General features: G+C 50.2%; 3 protein-coding genes across 6 annotated transcripts; 2 read left to right on the forward strand and 1 right to left on the reverse strand.

The window, feature by feature from the left end:
• The first annotated feature begins 327 nt into the window (after positions 1-327).
• atg10 (ATG10 autophagy related 10 homolog (S. cerevisiae)) lies at positions 328-4,906 on the forward strand. 3 transcript variants are annotated; one of them, XR_015102791.1, is made up of 8 exons: positions 328-467; positions 1,739-1,845; positions 1,911-2,045; positions 2,337-2,508; positions 2,782-2,879; positions 3,010-3,107; positions 3,496-3,706; positions 4,759-4,906. XR_015102791.1 is itself a non-coding variant. In XM_086128644.1 (7 exons), the coding sequence occupies exons 2-7, from the start codon at positions 1,741-1,743 to the stop codon at positions 3,535-3,537; spliced, it is 735 nt and encodes a 244-aa protein (XP_085984770.1). In that variant the 5' UTR covers positions 328-467; positions 1,739-1,740; the 3' UTR covers positions 3,538-4,689. The 3 variants fall into 3 exon arrangements, 2 of the variants coding, with proteins under 2 accessions (XP_085984770.1, XP_085984771.1); XM_086128644.1 differs by lacking the exon at positions 4,759-4,906 and having other exon boundaries at positions 3,411-4,689; XM_086128645.1 differs by lacking the exon at positions 4,759-4,906 and having other exon boundaries at positions 3,496-4,689.
• cnpy1 (canopy FGF signaling regulator 1) lies at positions 4,780-17,660 on the forward strand. Of its 2 annotated transcripts, none has more exons than XM_086128647.1 (6): positions 4,780-4,927; positions 10,863-10,964; positions 11,878-11,993; positions 15,495-15,710; positions 16,784-16,880; positions 17,514-17,660. In XM_086128647.1, the coding sequence occupies exons 2-6, from the start codon at positions 10,877-10,879 to the stop codon at positions 17,552-17,554; spliced, it is 558 nt and encodes a 185-aa protein (XP_085984773.1). In that variant the 5' UTR covers positions 4,780-4,927; positions 10,863-10,876; the 3' UTR covers positions 17,555-17,660. The 2 variants fall into 2 exon arrangements, with proteins under 2 accessions (XP_085984773.1, XP_085984772.1); XM_086128646.1 differs by lacking the exon at positions 4,780-4,927 and adding an exon at positions 8,209-9,350.
• Positions 17,661-21,992: 4,332 nt separating this feature from the next.
• On the reverse strand, positions 21,993-26,342 carry LOC147194830 (homeobox protein engrailed-1-B-like). Its single transcript, XM_086128648.1, has 2 exons — positions 25,723-26,342; positions 21,993-23,609 (listed from the first exon to the last, which is right to left on the reverse strand). The coding sequence occupies exons 1-2, from the start codon at positions 26,183-26,185 to the stop codon at positions 23,293-23,295; spliced, it is 780 nt and encodes a 259-aa protein (XP_085984774.1). The 5' UTR covers positions 26,186-26,342; the 3' UTR covers positions 21,993-23,292.
• Between the last annotated feature and the right edge of the window lie 1,578 nt (positions 26,343-27,920).

The raw sequence follows: 27,920 nt of genomic DNA on the forward strand, positions 1-27,920 counted from the left end.
AATTGGAAGTGACCTGAACATTCCCCCAAATCAACAGGAAGTGCCTTTTCACGACGTCAAATTTTCCACAGGATCGATTATATTTATGATTTAAAAATGTGTTTGTTTGACTGTAGGCAGAACGGGCTCTTTTTTAAATCTTTTATTTATAGGGACCGACTTTGCCAAATTCGAGCCTTGCCAAACTGCCTCTCGATCAGAATCAGGAAATAGTTTGCCTCTCAAGGCCGCACCAGTCTACTTTTTTTAATGGCAATTTTCCTTCTGACGTCGGAAGTGCGACAATGCGAAGGGGATACTTCCGATTTTCCCCGAATGTAGCACAGGGCGGACTTCCGGGCGCAGCCGGAAGACGGCGACGTTTAGGGTTCGGACATCGGTCGTCACGTGACCAGATATCACGTCGCGGCGGAGCGGTCGATTTCTCCCCTTCGTGCCCCGGCTCCTTCCGTTCAAGTCGACCGACGGTAAGTCGCAACTTTTCGGAGGCGATGTCGACGACAACCGCAAGCCGCAACTTCACTGTGACAGAGCTATCATTTGGGATCTGTCACAAAACACATTTCCGGGGACATTACCACTCAATGCCTACGCGAAGTAGCGCTTGAGCTCGAAAACATTTATCGTACGCAAATGAGTTATAGCATCGCTTTACTGTTTCGTGAGCGCGACTATTGTGGCAGGAACGCGGTCCCGCTGCTCCATTTTGAGCTTTCGCTTCTCCGCTTTGCGAATGAGCTCGTCGTCGTTTTCGCTCCCTCGGTAAATGGCGCTAAAGTTCCCCTTTTCGCCCCCTCGGGTTCGGAGGTCACATCGACGTTGGTCCGCGTCCAACTGTCTCTTCGGAAAGCTCCATCTTCGAACCTATATGTCGCTTTTCCTTCACTCTTGTTAGATTGCGTGAATATACTTTGTGACGTTTGGGCCCCAAAGTTCAAAATTTTGCTTCGTGCGACCATGAACAAACATGTTTTACTACATGCTTTGGGGAGATTATTAATGTCCCCCCGCAAATGTAATCGTTTCTTTGGATGGGTTAAGGCTTTCATCGTGTCGTAGAAAGACGGGAGACGGTTAAAAAGCTTTCAGTGTTGTCACGATCTCTCTGATGGGCTTGTTTGAATTGTTCAGGCTCACGATGGTTGGCTTCATTGAAAGTGACAGCTCCTTCTTTGTCATATTGAGCCGACTCCCACAGATTCCAAATGGGATCTTGAAGTGAACTGTATCGACCTTTTTATTTGTTGGAGCGATGAATTTACCCGGCTGGCCACGGAACTCCTGAGGAGCCGCCTGTCTCTTTCCGTTTGGACCACTTACAAGTGCGAGACATTTGAGGCGGAAAGTTGCACGTCTTCAATTGATCTGTCTGCCCTGCAATCCAGCCGGACTAGTTAACACCTTGACACATCATCTATCTATTTTGATGATTTGATATTAATGCATCCGAAACAATCCTCACCCTGGAGACAATACGGCAGTGGTTATAGTTGTTGGCCGGAGAGTAGAGCAACAAATGTCCCTCGGGAAAGATTGGTTCAGGGCATCACAAATACGGTTGAAAAACCCGAATCGTTAATTCATCCGTTCGTAATTTGGAGGTGGCCCCCTTTTTGCGGTCAACCAATTTGGTCGACATTTTCTCGCTGTCACCGAACGTGGGAGAGGTGAAACGCCGTCGATATTTGAGGGTTTATCGCCCCTGTCTTCATGACGTCAGCTGTTGTTTGACGTGCAGAAATGAGCGCGTGTCTGCGGGGCGAGGAGAGCTTCCGTCAGTGCTGTCGGCGCTTCCTGAAGCTGTCTGATCGCTTGAGAGATGGCTGGAGTTGGGAGCCCCTCCAGGTGAGGAATTGTGCCCGGGTCACGGCCCGACACGGCGCGTGTGACGCGTCTGCGCTCATCATCAGGGTTCGGAGGACGGCTACATGAGAAAGACGGCTCTCCGCTCGGTCTCCGTCAATTCCGGGCCTCATCTTCATGGCTCTCGTTCCGACAAAGAGTCGCCCGCTTCTTGCCACGGCGTATGTCCTCAACGAGAACAGGTGAACGATGCAAAAAAGCGTCAGTCCTTTTTCCTTACACCTCATTCTCCAAATGTTTTATAGGTTTGAAATTTAGCTAGTGGTGATCTTGTCAGACGCTTGAAATTGGTATTTTGAGGTCAATCGGCGCCTCACCGAGCCCGATGGCAGCCAAAAAGCGGGGACCTTGACTGTCCGATCCCCAGCAACAGAGACCGGCCCTGCGAATGTGGAACGTGGGCTCTCTGGCCCAGAAGAAGCACTCGGTGGGATGGATAGAGACTCAAAGACTCTTGCCGTCTTCATCCCCAGGCCGCTGCAACCGAGCGAGCGGATGTCGATGGCACCCACGACGACTTGGATCCCGGCTACGATGACGGCATCGTGTCCGGAGGCGGCAGTCGCGTGCTTCGGTTGGAGTACCACATCCTGTATTCCTGCAGCTACATGGCGCCTGTGCTCTATTTCCGAGCGTCCACTCTGGGTGAGTTCTCGTTCGCGCCGGCTCGGCATATCGCCGGCCTCGGAGTGCAATTGCCGAAATGAATGAGAAGATCTCACACTGAGAAACAGAAAAGGAGTCATTTAGCCAGAAGTGCTTGTGCGATAAAAATGGGCGCGTGGGATTTTCTCGGAAGGTGGAGCGTACAGTACGTCTGTGAATTGCGCGTCTCCATTTGATGACTTCAACCACATTGAGTCGCTCGCTTCCGCCGGCTTTGTTGCACCCGTTTTCCTTCTTGTGTCTCCATATCAGAGGGGAGAAGTCTTTCTCTGGACCAAGTGTGGCCTTGCGTCCATCCGAGCTTCAGGTCGCGGCTTCAGCGCAGCCCGCTGACAACCATCACGCAGCAGGTAGCCTTCGGCTCCGTCACTCGCTCCTTCAATGTGAGCCTCAAGATGGGCCTTTCTTGGCTCTTGCTTGAGTTCTCCTTCGATTCGAAGGACCCGGCGCTATTTTGTTTGTTTTGTGCGTCCGCCTCAGGAGCATCCCCTGCTCGGTCAGCCTTTCTTCATGCTCCATCCCTGTAAAACGGAGGAATTTATGAGACCGGTCCTGCAGTTGGAAAAAGAGCAACGTGGGTAAGATGCAGATTCGTGTTCTTACGTATCGCCGGCGTCCGTCGCAAACCTCCGATCTGCACATTTGCTCAATTCCATATGATGGACACCGCTGGTCAGTCCTGGCGTGGACTTTTCAAATGATTGCCCAATCTCAAGGATTCCAAACGGCTTGCTCTCTTCCACAATGCTCATGGCTGGACAAAATTTCGTTATACACACACACACACACACACACACACACACACACACACACATACATATATGGGCACGTGTGCGTCACATACTTCATTTCTGTTTTTGTGCATTTGTATCCACGTGTAGGCAAATGAACTACATTTTGACATGGCTGAGCGCGGTGGGCCCCCTGGTGGGTTTGGATGTTCCCCTGAAGTACTCCATCCTGCAGCCTCCCACTACTCCACCCGAAGCCTCTCTTCAGCCCTCTTGACCATCCGGACTGTGGAGGTCACTCGGAGCTGAAGCCACTGTGACGCGACAGCACAAGGCGCACTGGAATGACCATCCGTCAGCTGTCGCGGACCTCAAAAAGCATCCAGATGCAGGAAGGGAAGAGATGAGAGGAGAGCGGCACTTCAGCTTGGCAAACGTGTAAAAAGGTGGTGCGCTTTGATGACCACTAGATGGTGCTGTTTATCATTGAACAAAAAATGCCTGCACTAGTCACGCCCCGAACAGGACCTGGAACCGATACCCGACTTTTTTTTTCATATTAAATTAAGCAAGGACGAAAATCCGACGCACCTTTTGAGCCCACGCGAAAATAATATTCACTTGTGGACAGCCGAGCCCTCTTTTTTTTTTTTCCTTTGTAGCGGCATCCAAACGTCACAGAGATGACTCGGGCACCTGGTGGTTTTGGGTTCCGATAAAGGCCGTGGAAGGACTGCCAAGCTATGCGGCTGTCACCATCGGGCCCCAAAATGTGACTTTGGGCAATCCCGCGCGCTGCGGCTGACGATGTGCAAAACGCTTGGCAGATCGAGCCTCCCCTTTCCTCGTCTCGTCTCCCTCCTGGCCCAAAACACTCAACCCTCTTGCCACCGCTACGCTTGCAGTCCGCAATAGAATTCAGGTGCCCAATCTTCATGAGTGACAAGTGAGGATTAGAGTTTGAAGAGCTGCTTAAACAGACGCTGCACGTGGCTGTTCTTGTTCGTTTGTTGTCCATCGGCGGCATGCATTTAATGAGCTTGTTTGCATCTCGAAAGTAAGCCGCGTGCGCCCCCCCTGTTTTGCACACAAGGCATCTCCCGTGGGTATTCTGGGTAAGAAAACGGTGAACCGTATCTTGCGATCAAGGTCACATGATGAATTGCGTGTGTAGTATAAGATATCCTTTATTTGTCCCGCAATGGGGAAATTACATGCGTGTGCACGCGCGTTCACTCGGGTCTGAGGGTCAAAAACGTTTTTGGGTGGTCCACTCTCGGTGCAGGTGGGCCATCATTTTCCCACACGCTTGTAATTAGTGAGAATCAACATTTATAGATACTTAAGGTATATTTCTATTTAAATATCTCGATTTGATTATTTTGTGGCGCTTTTGTCCATTCTGCCCATTAAAAAAATTGTTAGCGTGGCCACTGTTGAATTGACTTCTTTGTTTATCACGGAGCAGCTCTCTGATGCAAGTGGATTTGTTCCCTAGACATGAGGGCAAAGGCTTGCGGAGCCGCGTCGCCAAAAGAAATGGCAATCGACCCGTTGGCCACCTGCACGGCAAACCGAAGTTGAGCCAAAGAGTTACCCGCACAACCAATGCGCGCACCGGCATGATGGGACATGGTGACAAGGCCCTCTGTCACCCTACACCGAGGGTGAGAGCACCGCACGGTCCGCCGAGAGGGACTCAACATCGGTCATTCGATCCGAGCCGATAGCCGCTAAAGCACAGCCGCCCGCCGATGGCCGAGCGTCACCTCGCCGGGCGTGAAGCCCTGACAGAAAAGGTAGAAGAAGGACATCCACTCTCAGGAGGCGACCGAGAGTGCGGAGGCCCATTTGGCAGCAAGCGCCGCATGGCACTTTGCCAAGCACCTCCAGGCAGCCGATGGAACGGTGGCAAGCGCGGGCGAGGTGGCCGCAATCAACGCCGCGGTAGAGGCAGAAAAATTCTTGCCCGGCTGACGGTTTGGGCCGTCGCTTCGGCCTTCGTTGGAGCTGTCGCCGCTCGCCGGGGCCGTATCTTGAAAAACGGCGGACCGGGTCGGGAAACCTTCCAAATGAGGCTCCCCGACCCGGCCAAGGTCAAGGCGGCGCCGCAGCCCCCCGCTGCCGCCCTTGAAACGTTGTGTTCCAGATGTGCGGGAGCACGCGAGCCCCCTCGTCATCCCTGTTGACGGTCACGTCTCCTCGCTTGCTTATTTTGATCGCCGCCTCTCGCTCGATCCGTTTCTGGATTGTCTTGGTTTGCGACGTGATGACTTCCCCCTTCTCCCAGTCCGTGAGGCGATTGTTTCTTCTGCAGTCTGGGAGGAGAACAAAAGAAACCCCCTTCGAACCGAATTACCCATTCCGTAGACAAAATGAACGTCGTCGAATTAGCTCGAACAGAATCACTTTTTGGCTTTGTAAGTATTGTTCGAGGAGATGTACAAGGTGGAGCCCTGTCCTCATTCTTCTCCTTGAGCTTTTGGATCATGAGTGCACCAAACCGATGACATGGAATGAAATCCAACTCCTTCCCTGTTACGTTGGAGGGAGGCGCTGGATTCTTTTTTGCCGCGCTTGTGTCGCCGCTGTTTGGACTTTCCCTGACTGATGGTTGTGTTCACCGTCTCATTGAAGTGCCCTTCAGATGCCTCCCCGAAGCAAACGTACATGCTCATGTGCATACACGCGCCCTTCCACAATAGTCGGAGGCCCGCTTGGTCCTCGGAGACACGCAGAGAGGAGCAGCTGCTGTCCACGCAGGCGCGCACGCACACAGTTCTGACATGCTTGTTTGCCATTTGTAAAGGTTGGTAAACATTGATACGCCTCCCTTCACACAACTGGTAGTCTGCGATATGAGCTTCAAGGATTTAATTATTCCCCCCCCCCCCCCTCTCTATTTATTAATGGTGGCGGTGCCGTTGGTATAAATGGGCCAAGGACGTCCAGATAGATGTGTCGCCGGCGGCATGGCATGGTGTTCATCACCACCTGCTTCGGGGCATTCAACCCAAACAGGAAAGATAAAATGCTCAAAAGAAAAGCCAACAGCCAACTTATTCTTGGAAACTCAATTTGTCACCATCCGTCCGGTTGCGCATGAGGCCCAAGTCTCAGGATAGGCTACTTCAAGCAAGCTGCTTGGCGAAGGTTCCAAAACGTGCCAATCCACTCACGGGGCCGCCTCTGATGCTAACAGCGACGACTGCTGCTGCCGCTCTTCCTCAAAATACCTTCATTGATGCGATGCTTCTCGAAGGACACGAGATCGCCGGCACTCCCAGCTCTGAGACATTTTTCTTCTGGAGTGTGTTGGAACAAAGTCAGGTGTTCACTGCAAAAAAAGGGAAAGGTGACTTTGCCGCTCACAAATACTTGTGAAGAAGATCACGAGTGGCTGCTCCTGCCGCTTTGCACATTTTCGAAACAAAAAGGTTCGCTAAAAGAACCGTGAACAGCTCTTGGAACTTGGCAGACTTGGTGCAAAAATAACTGCTTCTCCCCAACTCCTGCACCTTGGAGAGAGAGAGAGTGTGTGTTTCATCTGCCTGACCATCATAGAGGGAGGGGGGGGGGGGGGGCTCGCCCCATGAGAGTGAAATTTTCCAGTGCCGAGATTATAAAAGGGCGTGGCAGATTATTGCGACAGTTGGTGAATGAAGACGTTGGCCCGCTCAGCCACGGTCCAGTTTGGAGCGCTGACAGCAGCCCACAGCGGACTTTGGCATCCGGACTGCCGGAGAGCGTGCGGCAAACAAACGCGCAGAGCAGAATCCGCGGAATGTTTGGTATGTCGGCTACCGCGACCGCATCTACGGACCGATGCAATCGAGCGGTGTCGTCAAAAGAATGAAGAAGGAAGTGAAATGGGATTAGCATCTCATTGCGAGTGCACCCGTCGCCGGGAAGTGATGACAGGTTATCGTGGTCCGGCGGAAAATATCGCGACCTCTTGACCTCTGTCGACTTCTTGGGAGCGTTTCGGGAATGGCGGGTCCCAGGTTTTCGTGACTCCAAATCCGATGAGTCCTCCGCCTGGCTGCTTGTCAACGCGCAAGATCCATTGAGTGGACTTGGAGAAAGACAAAGATGATCGGGCCGGCTACGGAAACACCGCGCCTGTGCGCTGAAACTCGCAAACGTCCAAAGAAGGAAACTCCGCCAAACCCGTCAATGAAAAGTAGATGGCGACCGTCTTTGCAGAACAAATTTGTCCCCGTTCGTGCTCTCATCCTCTACTTTTCAATTGCAAGCAGGAAATCCCAAATTCACCAAACATTCGTGGCGTGCGAAGGGCACGTTGGGGGCTACGAGCGTAACGGCTGCTCGCCGTCCCAAGCAAACGTCAACCTGGAGCAAGAGGAGGATCTGATGAATTGTTGACGTGGAAAACCAAGACGTCACTTCAGCAGCAAGGACGCGCGTACGCGTACGTGTAGCACGCGTGCGCGCTGGGGAAAAACCCAGTGCGGGTATTCCAGCCCGTCCATTTTCTCCGCCACATCTGAGCAAGAACCAAAGTGGAACTGATCAAACGGATCCCTTTTGTCAGATGAAGTCGTCCAACTCTTGCTTCGGCCAGCTGTCGTGTTTTGCTGGCAACCATTCACCCTCCTCCCACCTTCTATCCGCCACCGCTTCTGTGCCCCCTTTTCCGCCCGCCCCCCAAAAACATCCAAATATGTTCCCTCTTCCGCCTCCTCCCCATCCAGACCCCCCCCCCCCCCCCCCGCCCCCACACGCACACTCATCAACCCCATGTCCTTTGTGTTCAGTAGCATCAGCAAAGAAATTTCACATGCAGCCAACCTTTCGAGGCGCCGCCATGCTGTCTTAACGCATTCAGAATGAGGTTTAAAGAGGCAGGGATGTCCCCCCCGCCCCCCCGTACACAAGCTCATCATTTGTGTTGTCGTCTCGCTAAAGGTCAACACGGAGCCCGGTTTTCCTTGTCCTTCTTCGGCCGGTCCGACGGCTTCCCGACGACTTTGGCTTGCCGGCGATGACTCGGTTCACGATTCGCCTCTCTTTGCCAAGAAACGTTTCTTTAAACACTTCGTTCCGGTTGCTGAACTCTGAACACCAAAGCCCCAATTTTCAAGCCCCAGTTTTCAAACTCCGTTCACAAACCAAACGATTGGCTCAAAAAACCAAACGCTGTGCTCAGATCCAACCCAGACTCGATCAAAATGACCGACGGATGTAAGTCTGTTCCGATGCCGGTCCTATGTTCTCGCACGGTCAGAGGCGCTAAAACGTTTGGGGGTCGCTGCCTTCAAAGAATCGTATTTATAATAAGTGATGATGTGGATGAAATCGACGATTGCTTGCGCACCGTTCGAATGGCAGTGCAAAGTAGATCCTTTCATCATTTTGTAATTGTTCGATTCTTTGAAGAATTCATACTAGGGCGTGCGATTGATGTTGGTGCACAGACACAGCCACAAATGCAATTGCGCAGACACTAAAGACGAAATCATCACAGTAACTCAAGTTCCATATTAAAAAGAAACAAGCCCAAATTATTTCATTTGGCAAAAGAATATTTCAGCTCTTCCTACAGAGGAAGAAGAATGAATGACTCGTGGTTGCACAGTGTCCAAATGAGGGCTGAGACAAACATGTCCCCATGACCAGATTGCGGCGCGGGTGACCCTTTGTGCAAAGGTGTGTTTGTGGGCGTCTTTCGATACGGAATGCGATTGGTTCACGGGCTTACGTCTTACTTTGACGTGGCTCCACCACGGCCAAGCACGTCACCGCGTTGGCGTCAATACCAGACGGTCAAACCGGAAAGGAAGTCGGCAGAGTGAGCGTTGGCCGATGTGCTTTCGAAATAAAGTGGTTGGCTTTTGGATTGACGCAATGAAGTCGACTGAGACTAACCTGTTTGACGGGCCACAATTAGCTAGTCAGCCATATGCGTGGTGTTGTATTGGCGCTCTTATAAAAACAACTGACGTCGTTCCGTTTTTCCACTGATGTTTTTCTCTGAAAGTTTTCCAGAAGTGACGCATGTAGCCTCGCGCGGTTGAAACCCGGGATGGTCGGAAGTCGTTTTGACAGTTCGTGTCAAGTGCAAAACAGGTAAAATCCGCAAATGCAATCGATGACAGGCCGTTGTTGTGATTTGACCACATTGATTTAATTTCGAACAGCTCTTTGTCTTCTGCTTGGTCTCCTCGTTCCGTAACACGTACCGCCAACAAAAATGAGAAACGCACCCAACTCCGATGCAACTTGTTCGAAAGTTTGATTCGGTAGGACGGTCGAAAGCATCAAATGCGAAGCATCACTTTGTGTCGAGCCAAATAGAGCCGCCTTCATTGAATAGTCGTGGGGACATTTTTCATTCGCCCATTGATTGAGCGTCAAGAAATTGGAAGTTGGCTCTTTCAGAATCAGAATCATCTTTATTGGCCAAGTATGTAGAACACACAAGGAATTTGTCTCCGGTATAACACGCTGCATTAGTATCATCATAATCAAGGACATGACAAATAGGTAGGTTTTATTCGCGTTTATCATTTTCATCAAGTAACCAGGACAGTTACAATAGAGCAGTGGTCCCCAACCCCCGGGGCGTGGACCGGTACCGATCCGTGGGTCATTTGGTACCGGGCCGCACAGAAAGAATAAATAACTTGCATTACTTGCGTTTGATTTATTTTGGAATCTGAAGGATGTTTTATTTTGAAAAATTACAGAATTTTCTGTTACATCCGTCGACAGGATGTCACTCTTGACGCAGGTCAAGGCGTGCTTTTCAGTCACGTGATAGGTTACCGCTAAAATGAAATCCGGGAGCTAGCAAGATGAGTAAAAAAACAAACATCTTTGGGAAGGGGAAAAGGCCCAGCCAGGAGACAGAAGAGGAGCATACGACTTTTAAGAAAAAGAAGGCTACATTTAATCGACAGTATCCGGTGTCCTACTTCAAATACGATTTATCTCAACGGGAGATTCCCACCCACCGAGCCCACTCTGCATAATATGCAGTGAGGGTGAGTCGTACTTTTCACGCACTTTGTATCTTATTTTGAAGGCACTTTTAAACGTTACCATAGCGACCAGAGAGTGTTCCGGCCAGATAGGCCGTTCCTCGCATCGTGATTCGTGTTTATTATTATGTTTCGAAAATACCACACTTTTCATGCAGGTCATATCAGATTATTTTGTTGTATTTATCCGACACACCTTAAAGGCCGGTCCTTGAAAATATTGTCTGACATGAAACCGGTCCGTGGGGCAAAAAAAGTTGGGGACCGCTGCAATAGAGGACGTAGTATTCATCCATAAAGATGTTGAATGCATATTTGCAAAAATGTTTGATTTGTAGCAAACACACACACACACACACACACACACAAAGAAATCACCCCAAAGATACTACTTCATTAGAAAGCCAACAGCAGCTGTGTTCACGTGCCTAAGGATATTAATTAAAATAAAATTAAAAGCAAATGGAATCCCGAGTTGAAAATAGTGTTTTAATTCACAATACAACCCCCCAAGTTCTTCTCTGTGCTTTTTTCGACTCGGCGATGCACGCTGCTTGAAAGGTTTCCCCAAACAAAGACTCTGATGTCCTCTCATTAGGTCACCCAGCCGCAATGGGCCGATGGCTTCTTGGGATGACTGTGACGTTTCTCTTCGTCTGCCGCTACCAAGCCAAGAGGGACCCGACGCTGTACTGTTCTGGTACGTTCCCGAGTCGTACGAGTTCGTCCGCCGCCGTCATCCTCAATCCTCAAAGTGATTGAACGCGGTCTGATGGATGAGCGGGATCCCCACCGCTGTTTAGTCTGGTCTTATGAACTGCCAAAGTCTTTCTCGGTTTGGAATTTCAAAACAAAGTGTCAATAGACGGACGGACAATTTGTTTTGAGCAAAGCGACTTTTTAACATGAGTAACCGTTATGTCACTCAAATGACATTGAAATATAATGACTTCTCCTGGGCGATGAGTGGCGAGGCTATGCTAAAAGCCAGTGCAAATCACGAATCAATTTTTTAGACAATCGTCTGTTGTGTCCCATTAAAAAAAAAGGGGGGGGGGCAGAAGTTGTTTAAAAGTTTATTGTGTTGCCGCATTGTTGTCTTCGGCGGCCGCTTTACTTTTGACCTTTTGGTTGAAAAAAAATTTTCATGCTGGATTTCCGCTTGGTGGTTTTCACTCCCAAATCATTTTAGCTCCGTTCCTGCTTGTATTTTGTACCTCGAATGCGTTTGACTTCCTAAATCCGTGACGGCGGCTGGTCGGACACCAGCGATGACTTCTCAGCTATGTGACGTGCCCGCTGTGGCGTGAAAGCACCGAACGCGGCCCTGACATTGGAGTGCGTCACGAGGCTCAGGAACCGTAACACGATGTGAGAAATGTCCACTTTGTGATGCGTTACTCCCAACGCTGTATGTACATGATCCCGTACTGCATTTGACTCTGCGATGCTCACATGATTCCGTTTGCGCAATCTCGTAAGATACGTTGCTTATTTGAACGGCTATTTCCATGCCACCCATCCTTAGAGGTATCGTACAAGAACGGAAGACGTCCGGCAGCCTGATTTCATCATCTTACTGAATTTATGACCTGTGGGGTTTTTTTTTCCAGCTTGCCGCGCACTTGTCGATGAATTGAATCACTCCATCGAGCAGGTGGATCCAAAGAGAACCATCCGCGTCGGCGGCTTTCGACTCAATCCGGATGGAAGCATGAAAGACAAAAAGGTAAAATGCCCGCGGGCGCACGTCGCTTCCAAGCAGCCGTGGCTTCCCCACCGTGCTCGTGCACGCCGAGCTTGCGGCGTGCACGGTTTCAAATGTCCTTTCCATTTTTGCCCCTTTTTGGGCCCGGCATGGAGGTGGTATCAAGGTGGAACCGTTTGTACTTCATTTGCGATCCCAACGTGGCCGGCCCTCGCGTGGGCCCTCGATGGCCGCTCGCCTCTCCCGTCTCAAATTGAAATGCTTTTTGAATTGAAAAATCTCGGCCCAAGTTTTGCGTCGTCACCGTGGAGAAGAATCGCTGAATCGCTGGCGTTCCGTTCGGCCGGGAAGAAGAGCGGTTGGGCTGTCCTCCACCTGCACTCGAGTCACGCCAGCGTTTTTGAGCGACAGAGGAAGCCGAGCCTTGATCCCGCGGCCCCCCCGGCCTCCCTCCTTTTCAGCGGCTTTTGACCTGCCGACTCAGAGAGGCGGCCGCGTCACACCGTCGATGCCGTGGCCGCAAAGGATTTGCCGGTTCTCAGTCTCTGCTCTTTGGCCTCTTCACAGTCGGACTTCCTGGGGGCACGGGGCGGCCCCGGAACACAAAAGGGAAACCTGCCCGCTGTAACAATGACGCATTTAGGAGTCCCGCAGACATTGAACTTAGTTTGAAGGCGAGAGCTGATCTCATAGCGACCGCTGGGAAGTCATGCATTGAGAATGAGAGGATGCACAATAGCGCGCTTACGCGGCGACGCGTAGCAAGCTCCCAAAAGGGCAGCGAAGACAGCCAGTGTCTAATTCCCCACGGACGGACGGACGGACGGATCCGATTGCCCCAAAGTGGTGTTCAAGGGAATTACAAAGGGAACGCGATGAAATGATCAATCGCCATTTTTAATGGAAGCTACCACAAAGATAACAAACTTGATGGCTGGGACGGCGGGGGGGTTGAACGCTCATCAAACACTCGTTTGGAACGGGCGGCAGCCACGATTGGGCGTGGAAGCGGCTCGGGCCAACGGCCGCGTCGTTGTCGGGGCTAAGATGGGGCGCGCGGTCATCTGCGGCCGCGCTCCATCACGCCGTCCAAAGGTTCCGAGAAGCCGGAGGAAGAGACCTGCCACTCGGGCCGAGCGTTTCCGCACGGGGCGCCGCGTTGCTCTCGAGAATACCTCGATAGCCTCCGTACACACCGACGAGGCTCCGCGAAACCTCACCGAGCCTCGTCCGCGATTCGTAGCAGGGATGACGTTCTTCGAAATCTCTTCTCAACAGCGGTGTCCTCCTTGATCGGCTCCCGTCAAGTCCGCTCCGGCCCGATGAATAGACTGCGGTCGTCGTTCAAAACCCAACTCCCCTCGTTTAGCCCAAGGCAACGCATCCGGCTTCCCTCCCGCAAAATGTCCTCGCTCGACTCTTCCTCTGCGACGCCGACACGAAAGAGCTTCGGGCGACACGGCGTTCGAGCGCTTTTCGAAGAGCGAATCTAAATTGCAGCGCTGACTAAATCACACGTCACCCAAAGGGCGCCGTGCCGTCAAACCTTTTTACTCCACTGTTTTCTTTTGCCCAGTCAGCGACCTTTCGTTTTGGTTTTCCATCCATCTGCTTTGGAGTCAATCTCCTGTGTACTTTTTTTTTATTTTTATAAATGGGTCTTCATTGGCCCATTTCAGCAGGACAATGAAAGCGAAAGGCCCCCGTCCACAGCGGTGTAATAATGCCGCCCCGTCCAATGGGAATTGAATGGAAGATCGCATCCCCGAGAAGCCTATTCTCTGGCCCAACCGATGCGCCCCCACCCGCACCCCCTCCACCTTATTCTTCAAACAACGCGCTGACTGACAGCTCCTTTTCACGGGGCTGCAACTGGCAAGGAAGGGCTTTAATTCCAAACCATTTTGGGCCATGGCATGATAATGACTCCGACACAAGCCCCGGGGCGGCCGAGGACCAACGTGACTTTGTTGTGTTGGGCAGGAAAAGTTTTTTTTCTTTGTTGGTTTGGTTGGGGTTTTTTTTTTTGTTTGTTTTGGGGTTTTTTTTTTTGCTGGAGAGGAATGAAGTCGAAGAACAGTCCTATGAAAGAAAGGTCGTTTTCATTCACGAGGCGAATCTTTGAGAAATACTCTCACTTTTTCTTTTTTTTTAATTGAACCCTTGGGGTCAAAATTGGCCCCTATAAATTCTGCTACTCAAATGCTACCCTTAAATCCCAAAAGGGTCAAATTTGGCCCGAATCCTAAATTAGGATTAAAGCATTGAATATTTGAATAAACATATATTTTGGTGTTCACTGAACATATAACAATCATTTAATGTACAATTCATCATTTTCCAAAGAAGAAAAGGGTTCTTGAGTTCTCCAGGGTCAATTGAATTTGATCCTGTTGTGAAAACGAGTACGGGCTGCTCGACAATCGAAAAAAGTACAGTGTCGCCATGGGGGAAAAAAAAAAAAAAAAAGCGAAGAGCGGGCAGATAATGATTGACAGATGAAGCTCATCGTCATGGGCCGGGGTGACCTACATCCTCGGTTGCTCGCCCTTCAGCCTTTGCCCCGGTGCTGTAACGTTCCGTTGTTCCGCCGACTTCCTTCCTGCTGAGCGCAACAACGTTGTCAAGCTCAAGGGATCCTCTTGTGAATGAGGCGCCTTGCTCCTGAATGAAGCGCATGTGCGAGGGGGGGTTGGGGGCGGGAGAGGCGGGGGGGGGGGGGGGGTTAGGGGAGCGCTTTCAGGATCTATGGCTCTTGCAAGTGGATGTACGGTGTTGCTCGAGGAACTGACGGCGAAATGACAAAAAAAGGAATCGAAGATGTGAACTGCGAAAGGCCCCGAAGGAAAAAAATCCGTTTTGAGATGACAAAGGGCTGGTGGCATCCATGTCTTTCAATGTCGCCTTTGCCTTCTGGGATCTTCCCCGGCAAAGTCGAGTCACTTTCCCCCGCCTGCGAGAGCGCCTCGGCCCCAGATCCCGAGATAGAGGGGCGTCCTTCCGGGGCCGGTCGGGGCGCCGCACCTGGCTTGACCCGTCTAGACATGGCCGCTCTCTCTTTTGTCTTCCGAGGGGGGGCGCAGGAAAAAGAGCGCGGGCTCCGGATCCGGCGGCGGCGGCAAGCTATTGGTGTGGGTTAAAAGTCAGAGTTGGAGGGTGACGTCGGTGAGGGAGCCAGAAGAAAACAAGGCGGAAATCGGAGGTCGCAACTGCTGACCCGCCGAGTCTTTGGCCGCAGCGACAGGCGAGCTGACCCGACCCGAGCTTCCAAATACGTTTTTTTCCCCCCCTCTTCAGTCATTTCTGTTTTGCAGTTATCGACAGCGGGACGCTGGACGTTTGCCAATATTGAGCCTATTTTGCTCAGTGTTGTGTCAAATGGAGAAAATGTCTCCATTTTATACGAACCGCTTTGCTTGCTCGAGTTTCCTCACAAAGGAAAACGATGTGACGAATGCCATGACATGCTAATGGAAGCGTGCTAACACCATCGGATTTTTTTGTCGTTGTTGTGGGTCCCAGGTGCCTCTGGCTCGCTCCGAAACTCACCTCAGCGAGCTCTTGGATGGGGTTTGCAATTCCATGAGCGACTACGCTCTCCACGTGGACCCCGCCACCCAGCGCAAGCAATACTTGAGGTTTGCACCTCGGAGCGGCGGCGGCTCCATCGGGGACTTCCCCGACCTGAAGAACTTTCAGTTCACTGGACCCCAAGCTCCCGACGCCTTGAAATTCGCAGTGAGTGCAAAAGCTTCTTTTCAAGCTTTTTTTTTTGGGGCGGGGGGGCGGTATAGGTCCCGCCAAGTTAAGGTTTAGAAGCGCGGTTGACAGAGTAGTATCGTTTATGATTAGGACTTTGTCGTCGAAAAGCATTTCTTGTTTTCCAATGATGCATTTGGACAATTCAACTGGATGTCCAAAGTTTGCATCCATCAAGCTACTGTTCTGCAAGTTGTGGACGTCGTGAGTCACTAAAGAGTAAGGTGGCCACATCAAAAGTCTCTCCGTTAGCGTTTTATTTATTTATTTTTTTCTTCCCAGTTGCATCCTGGGGTTCGATGAAGCATTTAAATGTACGCGATTTGACCGGTCACATTAGCCGGCTTTTCGAATTGAAACAAAATGTGCCGAAAGAGGACTCTTGGGCTTGCGCTTCAATTTAGCGTTGGATGATGAAGTCGCAGGCCAAGACTCGACCGGACATCATGGTATTCCTCCCACGAGCGAGTACCGTTTTCACGGTAGAAGGGAAGCATCGCTTCTCAGTAGAGGAAGATTTCTATGGAAGGGCGACGTTCTGCTTTGACCAAGTCGATTCTTGAAATCTCATCTTGCCACAAACTTCACATTCCGTTGTGACTGATTTATTGCTTTATTGTTGTGTATATGTTAGTTGCTCCGTGTACAGCACTTTGGATGCAGCGATGGCCGTTTGAAAGTGCTCGAGAAATACAGTTGAGTTGAGTTCTCATAAGGCTGGCTCCCTCAAATAACGGAGGCGGATTTATTTGAAATCAATCAATCAAATCTGTTCACTAACCAAGCCGATCACCCGGCGCCTCCGCGTCGACCCGATCACTTTCCGCTCTGAGATGTGCAGCGATGGAGACGGAAGGTCTCTTCTTCAAGGCAATATCACCTCCATCCTCTGTCATGGGAATCGCGGTTGTCGTACTAATTGCGTCGAAAAACCAAGCAAAACACGACAATGCTGCTTGCACGCGCGTGACGAAGCTGCTCTCTCGCTACACCTCCGGGCCAAGTTTCCTCTCCTCTCTTTTCCTCTCATGTTTTTATTTTTTCTCGCCCAGTGTGAAATCATCGTGGAGGATCTGGAGGATGACATCATCACTCTTTTCAGCCAGAGCAGCGAGGATCCGCAGAGGCAGTTGTGCAACGTTGTCTCAGGTAGCGCGACTCCTTCGGGACCCTCGGGATAGCCCCGTCGCCGTTGACTTCAAGCCCTTATGTGCTTTTCACGCCACGCGTGCATCGATGGACGGGCAAATAGTCGGCCGCGTCTATCCGAACGGAAGCGGGAGGGCCAAGTCATTCCTCGCCATGCGCTGCAATCGACTTGAGCATTTTTCAGGAATTGTTTGAAAGCGCTGGAAGTCCGTCTATCGTTTCCCTCTCGAGAGGTGCGCCGTTGCTCACGTGAACTCAGATCCAGTTATCCGATGGGGACGCGTGGAGCGAGGTGAAGGCACTTGAGGCACTTTATTGCCCCCCAAAATCTCCGTGTTGCTTATTACACCTGCTAATTTGACATTTCGGTCGAGATTTTAGCAAGTTGGCACACGTGATTTGCTTTTGCGGGCCACATAAAATGCTGCGGCGGGCCAGATCTGGCCCCTGGGCCTTGAGTTTGACACCCGCGGTCTAAAGGCTAATTTGCGGAGCAAAATATTTCGCGGCGTTGACATCACTGATAAAAGGTGGAGAACCGCTGCTTTAATTCCTAATTCAAGAAATGGAATAAGATCCAATGGGTCATCTTGCTGGCAAACCTTGATTTTGCTATTCTGCTTTTTGTTTCAGACTACTGTAACGACACCAGTAACAGAAATGATGAGTTGTAGTTTTTCCAGAGACTGATATATTTTCGGCGACCAACATTGTTTTCAATGAAATGAGACCTTTTTTGGTCAGGAACTTTTGAAAAGAAATAAATAAATATTTTGTCAACATTGGTCTGAGGCTTCGAATTGATGCTATCGCTCGCACGCGGGCTCCGGCAACGGAACGACTCAACTTGAAATGTTAGCCGCGGGTAGCGCGACGAAGAACGTGTCTGTATGTTCACGTCAACGTGGGCTGGACGCCTTCTTGCCGCGGCACAAAATGTGCGACCAGGAAAACGCTTTGCCGCTAAATTGCTTCTAATTGTACTGGATTAGGATTTCCGCTGTCATTTGGGAATTGAGTGAGATGATCGTGATCGTCCAAAGATACGTAGCTTCAAGTATGAGGCTCTTTACATATCCAAGGAGACCTTTATTTATTTTTTATCCTTGAGCATGAATCCAATGAAGCAGATCCCATGCACAAATGTCGAAAAATATATACTTTTAGTGTGCCATAAGGTCATTCAAACTCCTGTCAAAGGAATGCATCAAATAAATCAACAATCAGTCTAGCGCGGGGACGACCTGCCAGTCGCTCGCGAGAAGTGTATTGCGGGTGGTCTGTGAGTGTTGTTCATCGTCTCTATTTTGGTGTGAGTATACACACCAAACGCTTTCGCTTTCAAATGACGGAGGGTCTTCAAAAAGTAACATTGAATCAAAAAGCAGGTGACCTTTAACCTATGGTGGGGCGTGACCGCCATCACCGGAAGTTGTGAGTGGGCAGCCGTCTGCAATGACGGCGCGCCATCGATATGTCTTTTTTTTATTTATTTTTTTAATGTTCATTCTTCATTTCATCGGCGCTTTGCCGATGGCACTGGCAGAGAACGGTAACGTGGAGGGCCGGGAGAAGCTTTTTTCAAAGGCTACACGTGAGTCGCCGTCGTTAAGACGTCGCCAAAGTGCCTTCCGTGCTTCCGCGTCGTCTCTCGACAAAGGTAAGCATCCGTTTCCTTTTCACCAAATTCTTGATTGATCTGTTTCGGTTTCGTTCATGTTCGGGTCCTCGCATGCACACGCGCGGTAACGGGTCGATCGCCGGAGATCTTAGGGCCAAAAAGGTTAGCGGCCATGGCATGGCTAAGTCACACACCAGTGAAGGCGGCATTCGTGCTGAAAGATCCATCCGGCGTTTGGCCAAAGATACGCTGCCGTCCAAACGGCATCTTTTTCACGGACGCTCTGCTAATTTCAGCCAGACGAACCTTCCGCGGTGTTACCGCGGCGTGGCTTCGGAGTCATCGAGTGTGCCGACTCGACCGGCCCGCCTGCAGTCCAGACCTGTCTCCCAGACTGCAATCGGGAAACAAGTGAAAACGTATAGTATAATATAATATATACATATATATATATATATATAGTTGGCTGAGGTGTGTTGCAAGGCCCAGGACCTTGTAAATAAGTTGGCCATATCTTTTGACGATGATGCTCGGATCGCCACCTTATTGCATCATACACGGAGGAGAAGCGTTTTGAGCAGTGGCTTGAAAAGAAGCAAACGGCGACATCTTGTCTCCCGCAGCCCCACGCGTGCTCCGATGCCCTCGCTGGTTGTTGCATCAAGGAAACTCCACGCCATTGATTGCTAGTGGCTTTTCGTGGCATTGGTTTCTAAATTTAGATCGGTTTTGCTTGGAGTGAGGACTCTTGGCCAATGTGGGGGCAGGGTGGGGGGGTGTATGGAGCCTCCTTGTGAGACAAAGTGTGATTTTGTGTCCTTATGGTGCAAAGTTTGATCACTGGGCTGTGGCATTAGCTTGTATTCTAACAAGATTAAAATATATTTGTCCTGGAGCTTAGCATAGTTAAGTCGGCCCCCTTTTTTGGGGCGGCGGCGCGGGCTTTGATCAGTGTCGCGCAGCAAGGCCCGGGCTCGGCCCGGCCATCCGAAGCCCGGCTGTGAAATTGCTCTGATGTCATCCCCCCATTCTCACGTCTTTTGCAGCTTTCGGGGCCGTAATTATATTTCCGCCACAAAGGCCGGGAAAGCGTTTTGGAGACCTCTGGCTAAATTACTCGGTGGGGGGAGGGGAACTCGATGGGCTCCTCTTTTGTCTGCCGGAGACGCACGGGGGCGCATCGGTGCTGGTCGATGGACTTTTTCTCTTCTCCGTTGGGCTCTGCTGTTTAGGACAAGTGGAAGGACACAAATGGGGGGGGGGGGGGTGGACTGTTCATCAATAGTTGCGGCTTGATGAGCAGGTGAAGACAATTTCTAGGATGAGCTCAAAGGTCACGGACGAGAAGGAGCAATTGCAATATTTTTCCCGTTGAGATTCGGATCCTCTTGTGGCCGATGCTTCTTCGTGGCCGAGCGTGAGGTCAGACTTGAGAAGAAACAAAAGAAGTTCATCTTAGGGGCAGAAAAGACAGCTGCGTGCGGCCAATCAAGCGCCGGTGTCCAACCTCGGGCCCGGCGCCCAGATCTGGCCGGCCGCATCATGGTAAGGGTCCCACCAGAGCCAATCAAACACATCGACCTCCATGCGATGCTTACTGCTCAACTCTGTCGCCAAAATCTGTTGCGGATGCTCCCATGCAATAAACAAGAGTGAGATTGGAAGCCCCTTCTTGTCGCCAAACCCCTCATGACAGCAAGTTGCAAGACACGCCGAGGCCGGACTTCTTTGTCTGGTTTCCCAGTCCAAGCGGGGAAAGGCGACTCCGACCCACAAAAAATGGCCTTGACACCCCTGCCGATGAGAGTGTGCCTTTGACTTTACAACGTCCCTTTTGGCTTGTTGGGCCAAAGCAAAAGCGGCTCACCTTTTCGATCCAAAGAGCAACTTCTTTCTTTTTTGCCTTTCACCAGCCGGCTTCAATCGGCAATGATGTCGAATGCGTTTATGGAGGAGGTGCGTGGGACGCGCACGGTCACCTTTGGAGAGACCGGGGGGGAAAGCGAGCGCACCCGATTAAGCCGCAGCGAGCGTTTGCACTGCGGCTGAGGAGACGCCCGTCCTTCTGTCTTTTTCTCACCCGTCTTGGCAGCTGGCGTCACCCGCTGCTACTGGCGTGGACAGCCAGCAGTACTTTGACCTTGGTCCGGGTTCTCCGGCCCCTCCGGCCCTTCGACTGACAAAGCCCGACCGCACGCCGAGATCTGTCGGCCTCCTCCCCCCTTTGCCTTTGCCAGTCCCGAGTCAAGAGCATTGAGTCGGCGAGCCTCGGGCGTTACTTCCACGCACGAGAAAACGCACGTCAAGTCCTCTCGCAGCCGTTCACCCGGGCCAGGGCAAAGCTGTCGAGAAGCCAGCGATGACTCTTGCTCTTTCGTGATGAGCAAACTTTTTATATCCTTCCCTTTTTTTTCGGAAAGGGGGGGGGGTATTTTTCATTTTGTCTGCGTTTTCACCCCAAAATAGTGTGTGTGTGTGTTATATATATATATATATATATATATATATATATATATATATATATATAATTTTACTTTATATTAACTGTTTTGTTAAGCGCTTTGTTACAGCTGCCGCTGTTGTGAAAGCGCTATATAAATCAGCATGTATTGTATTGTATGTATATATATATATATATATGCCACCATGTCACATTGTAGTGTGTGTGTGTGTGACAGGCTACTGCTACAAAGGTACTTGAAGGACTAAAAAAAAAATTGTAAAGTGAGGAAATCCTGAGGGCTGAATGCCACCAATTTTTCATCCCAAAGCCATCCTTCATTCTTGAATCCAAATCAAGCGGATGACTCATTCCATGCTTGATGCCAGCCCGAAAAACAACCAAAAAAAAAACCACAACACTTTTTTTCCTCAAAGTTTGACGGGGGGAAAAAAACGTTTTTTTGTTTTTAATTTTTTTTTTGTCAGACCGTCGACAATAACTTTGATTTCTGTTTATACCGCTAATGTTTGTGCAAAACAATGGCTTTGGGCCATCTTTTTCTCCCCCCTCCTCATTCAGTCGGACCGAATGTTTCTATTAGGGTATATTTGAGTGTCGCAGTCCTTTCGCCGCCTCATCTTTTGGCGATACGAGCCATCCTCGGAGCTCACGTATCGGTTCCGGATCCAAATTTGATGTCAGAGTGACCCATATTTGCCCGCGATTTCTTTGTCACAGAACCACGGTCGACCTCTCCGGAAACGCGAACACCATGCGCACCGTGCGCGCGCAGCCTGCAAGACACATTTGGCGCAACCTGAATGCTTCCTTTTTTTTTTTTCCAAGTTTGGCCTTTGAGGCGGTCTGCCTGCAGTTTCAATGTCCGTCTCTGCGGTGATTGTCATGCAAATTCATTTCCAGATGACAGCCTCGTCAACTCCATTTACTGCTCAAAATAAACGTGTATTTTTCTCCCTTCCTGTCCGTTGTGTGTTGTTTCGAAATAAAATCCCAACAATGACTTTTCACTGTTTTTATTGACCTTTGCACCATCATTTAAAAAACCGCTTACATATCAGGACCGTGTCAAGGAGAACTTCATCTGGTCGCGGAGCAAATGACCAATTTCATTATTTTCTATTTATTGGATTTTTTTTTTATTTGTCCAAGTCCCCTTTGCCGCATAGAAAAACGCGACCCCTCCCTCTTCACAACACTGCAACATTTTCCGGCTCACGGTTCCATAAGGCAAACGGCTTGACTTGCCCAACAACTTTCTCGAGCGGCTGAGAAAGAGAGAGCGAGAGAGGGAAAAAAAAACAAAAACAAGACACATTCACAGCATAGTGAGACCACCACTTGGTTTAGATCTCCATTTAGGCAACCCGGAAAAAGGCATTTGAGATTTTGCCTTTAAAAAAAAAAAAGCACAATTATTGCAGGAACGGAAGAAATGAATAAATTATGTAAACGCCAGTCCACGTGGCTGTTTTCTCATAAATACGAATAGCGTTCATTTGTCGGTTTCTCAGAGGACAAACGACGGCCCTGTAGACGCACGCGTGGCAAAATAGGTCCAGAAATGTCGGCGTCAACACGCTCCATTCGAAGGGCAGCAGCCCAGCCCGCGAGACTTTCGGAAGGGCCTTCGGGGCAACGTTGGGTCGCAATTTCAAGGGCCGCTCTCCTTCCAAACGATGAACGACTTCAGAGGTTGCGCCCTTCCGCGTTGAGCTAAAGAAGGATCGTTCCAAAAAAAAAAAGGCCTTCTCCGAACGAATTTCGGCACGGGCACCCGGAAAAGGCTGCGCGGAGTCGGCTGCGTTCGCCTCGGCAAGCCGCAGAGCTGCACGACCAGCAAACAAAAGACACTCCGCGGCTGAGGAGCCGAAGAAAAACCGACATGAAGAATTCACAATTCACAGCTTGGCGAGACGAGGTACCACAATGCAGTAAAAACTCTTTGGACTTCAGCATATTGTTTTTTTTTTTAAATCACTAGTGTGAAGCGGGCTAGAGCAAGTTCGGTCGAGCCGTGTCTTTGTCCACGCAGGCCATTTGGGCTCATCGAGTGTCTCTCGGCTCCAAAGAAACTGCCCTTGCTTTTCCTTGTGTGCCCACGCATTGAAAAGACACAAGAAAAACTGTTGACGGCCATGTGCCCTGCGAGCTATTTCCAAATCTGGCGTGCTCGGGCGTTTCGAACAAATGAATTGGCATTTTTTTCTCTTTCTTTTGTTTGTTTGTTTGTGCGAGCGCCAAGCGGTGGCACTCGAAATTGGCGAGTAAGGCGATTCGTCCGTTTGCTCTCGGAAAGAAGTGGGGGAGGCCGGCCGGCCCGCTGCGGGCTAATCGCTGTCCGACTTGGCGTCCTTGGCCGAGGCGTGGTTGTACAGTCCCTGCGCCATGAGATGCAGCGCCAGCGAGTTCTTGCCACCCGTGGCCTTTTTGAGTTTGGCCCGCTTGTTCTGAAACCAGATTTTAATCTGAGACTCGTTGAGGGCGAGTTGACCCGCCAGCTCCCGCCTCCGCTGCTCGGTCAGGTAGCGCTCGCTCTGGAACTCGGCCTTGAGCCGCCGCAGCTGCTCCTCGCTGAAGGCCGTCCGGGGTCGCTTGTCCTCTTTCGTCGGGGTCCGGGCCCTCTTCGGTTTACGGGATCTGGGCCCTTGGGTTAGCGGGGGAGGGTGAGGGGCGGAAATGGGATACAGTCAATGGTTTGCCTCCCATCCGAGCTTTCGCTTCTCTATTACGGACCGGACGCCGAACTTGGCCGCGAGTTTTTCAGTTTTTTTTGCAACGCCGAATCGACTCGAGGCCTTTGGAGTTCATTTAGTTGCCGCAGACTCTCCAAAATCATCAATACGGCCATGCCCCCAAATCGATGTACTTCAGATCAACCGGTCGAAAGATGACACGAAAACGTCCCGGTACTTTTTGTATTCACGTACAAACGGCCGAAGGTCACTTTTCATCTTCCGAAGGAGAAGCCACCTGAGCCATGACGCGAAACGCGACGATCCCGTGAAACAAATTCCTTCGGGTCCTAAAAAATAAATAAATAAATAAATCCACAAACGGCGCACTTTCTGGAGTTTTTCTTCCGCAATGGGGGCGGTCGCAGAATCAACCGAGAACGATACCGAGGTGGCCTGGTGCCAGGTGTCTGCGTGCTGCACCCTCGGGAGGAGGAGCGCGGGGAGAGGGGGGCCTGCGTGAATGGGGGTGGGGCCAGGCTGGAATGGAGAAGGGGGGGGGGGCCGAGGCGCCTCTTTGCCTCTGCTCCCCAACTCCGACATTGTCATCTTATTTCCTAAAAAAGGGCACGAGAAGCTCGTCTTTTCCAACTCTTCGGGAGATCGACGTGACAAATGAACGCAAATCCACTTAGCGCGTCTCTGCTTGTGGTTTAGCTCCAAAGCGCCCAAATATTGTGGGCCTTCATTCAATTGTCAATACGTTGTCCAAAATCAAAAAGTCTGGAGGCTCATTAAAAAGGCAAATGTGCATGCTTAGTAGGACAACAATTATTATTTTTTTTTGGGGGGGGGGGCTGCAGACCATTTAGAATTATAGTGCTTTTAGGAAAATGGAATACGTTATATTTTTGTGACGTCAGGTCGTTATTACCCATTCGAGGGTCTTTTGGAGAGGCCGAATGCAGACCCCCCACCCCCGGTCCTCTTTTTGCGATTTCCATCATCAGCTCGATGGAAAGTTTTCTTGCTTCGAACGCCACATTTTCACATTTCCTAATTTTCTGGGTCTCTGAGCTTCCACGACTATTTCTCAGTTGTCTCTTCGCGTCACTCTCTGAATTTTGCGGAGGGGGGTGGGGGCTTTCCACGAAATTTCACATATACAATCCAGAAAGAAAGAAAGGAAAAAGTTGCATTTCCAATATTCGGTTTGATTGTCTTCGAGCGAGTAACGAAAAAGTGGCGAAAAACGACATCCTTTTTTGTTGTTGTTGTTGGCCGCCCCCCCCCCCCCCTCACGCGGATTTTTGCCTCCAACATTTTGGTTCAGGCGCGCGCGTCGCGGCAAATACTTGAATTTATATCTCCAGAGTTGCACATTGAGAGAGAGTTGAGATGCGTGTGCACGTTTTGGCCTTTTGGCAGCTTTGTGGCCTGCGTTTCGCATCCAAATTGGTCTGCGACGCGGGCCTCGCCGCTCTCACTTTTTCGGCAGCCTCCATTGTCAAAAATATGCTAATAGAATATTAACAAAGAAGACTCGGGAACAATGGCGTTCAACTTGGTTTTACTTCATTTCCCACATTTGGACGTCTTTTTTCCGCGCCCCACGGCACATTCTTGTCCAACTTTATTTCCAGGAAACGACTGTAGGTAGAAAAGCGTCGAATTTTTCAGTGACGCATGAGAAGTTCCCGACTCAATTGTGGGCGATTGTTCTCCCAGTTTCTTTTTCATTTTCAAAAAGATAACGAAAAAGACGGGGGCAGGCGAGAGTGACATTGGACTGCATTTCGTGTCAAGTCAAGTCTGAGAAAGAGAACCGTTGGCCGTCCGCTCGCCGCTTTGTCAAATGCGGGCACGAAGTCGGTCGGGGTGGCTGATTTGCCCTGACCAGTGGAAACAAATCGTTCCCAAGCTTTTGCTTTCGGCGCTGAAACTTCGGCCCAAGTTTTTCACGCTCTCGCGGAGGATTTGTGGCCGCCGAGATGGCGCAATGTCTTTTCGAACACTCGAGCTCATTCGATGGCCGGCCTTTTTCGCTTCTCTTCTCGACCGAGATGTTGTCGGCGCGTGACTAACCTGACGACGGACGATCGGAGTAGCGGGTGCAGTAAACCCAGGCCGGCCACAGCATCTGTTTGGCCCCCTCGGGTGCCACGCCGCTGGCCCGGGGGCTGCTGCAGGGGCTCCGGTCGTCTCCTCGGAGCTGCTCGCTTTCTTCGCCGTCTCTCGGCTCACCCTTGCGGCCGAGGGGATCCGGACGGCGGTCGTCGGACGGAGGCGAGCCGTCTGATCCTCCCGCGGCGCTTCGCTGTCCTTCGGGGTTGGCGATTTTGGGTGCGCTTCCCATCACCTCTCTTGCCTCTCGGGTCGGGGTGCCACCTTTCCTCTTGCGGCCAAAATCCGGCCTTAAGATGTTGTCAATGTAAAAGTTGGTGGTCCTGTGAGACTGCTGGTTGCCAGGGGGCAGGATAAGAGGCGGGATGGCTCCGTTTGACTCCTCGCCGGAGTCCTCCGGGTCTCGGCGAGCGTTTTCGTCCATGATGATGAGAATGATGACGAAGCTTGGGCCTCCTCGGAACTTCTGAGACAAAGTATGATTCCAATCTGACGATACCGCTTGGTGGTGATATTTACACGATTTTGTTTACTACCGTCCCCCACGCCCCCCCAAAAAAACGTTTTTAGTATAGTATATGACGACTGGTATTTTTTTAAACGCTACGTTTTTTTAACGGAGAAAAATCATATTTTGTTTTGTTTTTATGAGATCCCCCGCGCACCTTTTTGACGCGCTCAGCGTAAACCGTTCTGATTCAGACGACGCTCAAATACTTTCATGAAGGCTTTGGTTCTAATTTCTGATTGGCTGGGAGCCGCCGTACTACGCCGCGTTTGACACGTGCCTTGGACCAATCGAGATTCGCAGATCCTGTCACGTGACGTTACCGGAATTCCTTCGAGGCTGAATTGGTCCGGCCCATACGTACGTGCTGCGTTCACGTAAACCCCAAAATGCCATTGCTCTTAACTTGAATAGCAGACTGACTAAATATCCACAAACGACAGTTGGAAAATAAAACACACGTTAGCTCAGTATTGCGTAACAAAAAAAAAAAAAAACGAACTAACCCAAATCGATATGTTCATCGACGGATTTGTAGGAACTGTCATTATAACCCATACTGATTTGTGTTTAATGCTCATCTCACAGTTGACGCGACCCCATATCACTACTGTTTAAGTATCTCAATGTGATGTCAAGGAGTCGTCTCAAAGACCAAATTCGTTGTTTTGTTCTTCAAATTGCCGCCCAAAATGCACATGCCAATTCACGTATCACAATGGAATTATAGCATCACAATATAGGCCGAGAAAATAGTAGCATTAATTATTGGCCATTAGGAAATGTAGAAAGTTAATGGGTAAACATGGGCGGAAACAGCAATTTGAGAAAAATAAGTGACATTTATATTCGTTAACTTTCTCATGCATATTTCCCATTTCACTGACGGAAACAAGTTTTTTTTTTTCTGTTTTGTTAAAGAACTTTGGAACATTGAAAATACAAACATTCACAGAGGATAATACAAATGCGGTAACAATATATGAAGTAAACGAGGTAACTCGGTTGTGGTTATTTTCCAAGCCACAACACTACTTGGTTAAATGCTTTTGCACCCTGTTTCCGATGGAACGTGCATGCAGCAGGGGCAACTGCACTTGTACGCGCGCGCGCGTGTGTACGTGTGTCTAGAATACTTTGCGTGAACGAAGTCAACAGGTCAGAGTCGAATGCATTCAATACAAATAAAATATGACTGTGGCCACGTCACTGAGTAACCCCCCCCCCCCCCCCCCACACACACACACACCAATGCTTGGGAGCAGCGAAATCGGATGATTCCTTTCAATTGCACACATTTTAAGTTGCCACATGAACGCGACCTTCATCAAAAGGAAGTCGTGAGTTTGGCAGGAGGAGTTCCAACTCGACGCCAGGGATGCGAATCAGACTGGAAAAGCACGCTCAATCGATTGGAGATTTGTCTCGCTTGGAGACGTCAATGTATGAGGATCATTATTTTCCACTTTGGTGTATTATGCTCACTCCACGAAGAAATGGAATCATCACCTTTGTCACTGCCTTCTATCTGCTTTGATTTGCGTTTTTTTTTTAAATAATGAACTTACATATTATGATTTGCACCACATTATTGGACAGCCTCCACTTGTGAGAGCGGCGCAGGAAAAACAAATAGAACTCGTATCTATAC

The sequence above is a fragment of the Hippocampus guttulatus genome, chromosome 14, assembly GCF_054856545.1.
Source record: "Hippocampus guttulatus isolate MCC_2025c chromosome 14, RoL_Hgut_1.0, whole genome shotgun sequence".
NCBI classification, from domain to species: Eukaryota; Metazoa; Chordata; class Actinopteri; order Syngnathiformes; family Syngnathidae; genus Hippocampus; species Hippocampus guttulatus.

Excerpts from the sequence above, each read along its gene's own strand:
- atg10 (XM_086128644.1), top strand. The coding sequence starts at position 1,741 with ATGAGCGCGTGTCTGCGGGGCGAGGAGAGCTTCCGTCAGTGCTGTCGG. Across the intron at positions 2,046-2,336 it reads TATGTCCTCAACGAGAACAG|GCCGCTGCAACCGAGCGAGC; the intron begins GTGAACGATGCA and ends CTTCATCCCCAG. Across the intron at positions 3,108-3,410 it reads TTGGAAAAAGAGCAACGTGG|GCAAATGAACTACATTTTGA; the intron begins GTAAGATGCAGA and ends ATCCACGTGTAG.
- cnpy1 (XM_086128647.1), top strand. The coding sequence starts at position 10,877 with ATGGGCCGATGGCTTCTTGGGATGACTGTGACGTTTCTCTTCGTCTGC. Across the intron at positions 10,965-11,877 it reads CCCGACGCTGTACTGTTCTG|CTTGCCGCGCACTTGTCGAT; the intron begins GTACGTTCCCGA and ends TTTTTTTTCCAG. Across the intron at positions 16,881-17,513 it reads GTTGTGCAACGTTGTCTCAG|ACTACTGTAACGACACCAGT; the intron begins GTAGCGCGACTC and ends TTTTTGTTTCAG.
- LOC147194830 (XM_086128648.1), bottom strand. The coding sequence starts at position 26,185 with ATGGACGAAAACGCTCGCCGAGACCCGGAGGACTCCGGCGAGGAGTCA. Across the intron at positions 23,610-25,722 it reads CTCCGATCGTCCGTCGTCAG|GGCCCAGATCCCGTAAACCG; the intron begins GTTAGTCACGCG and ends CGCTAACCCAAG.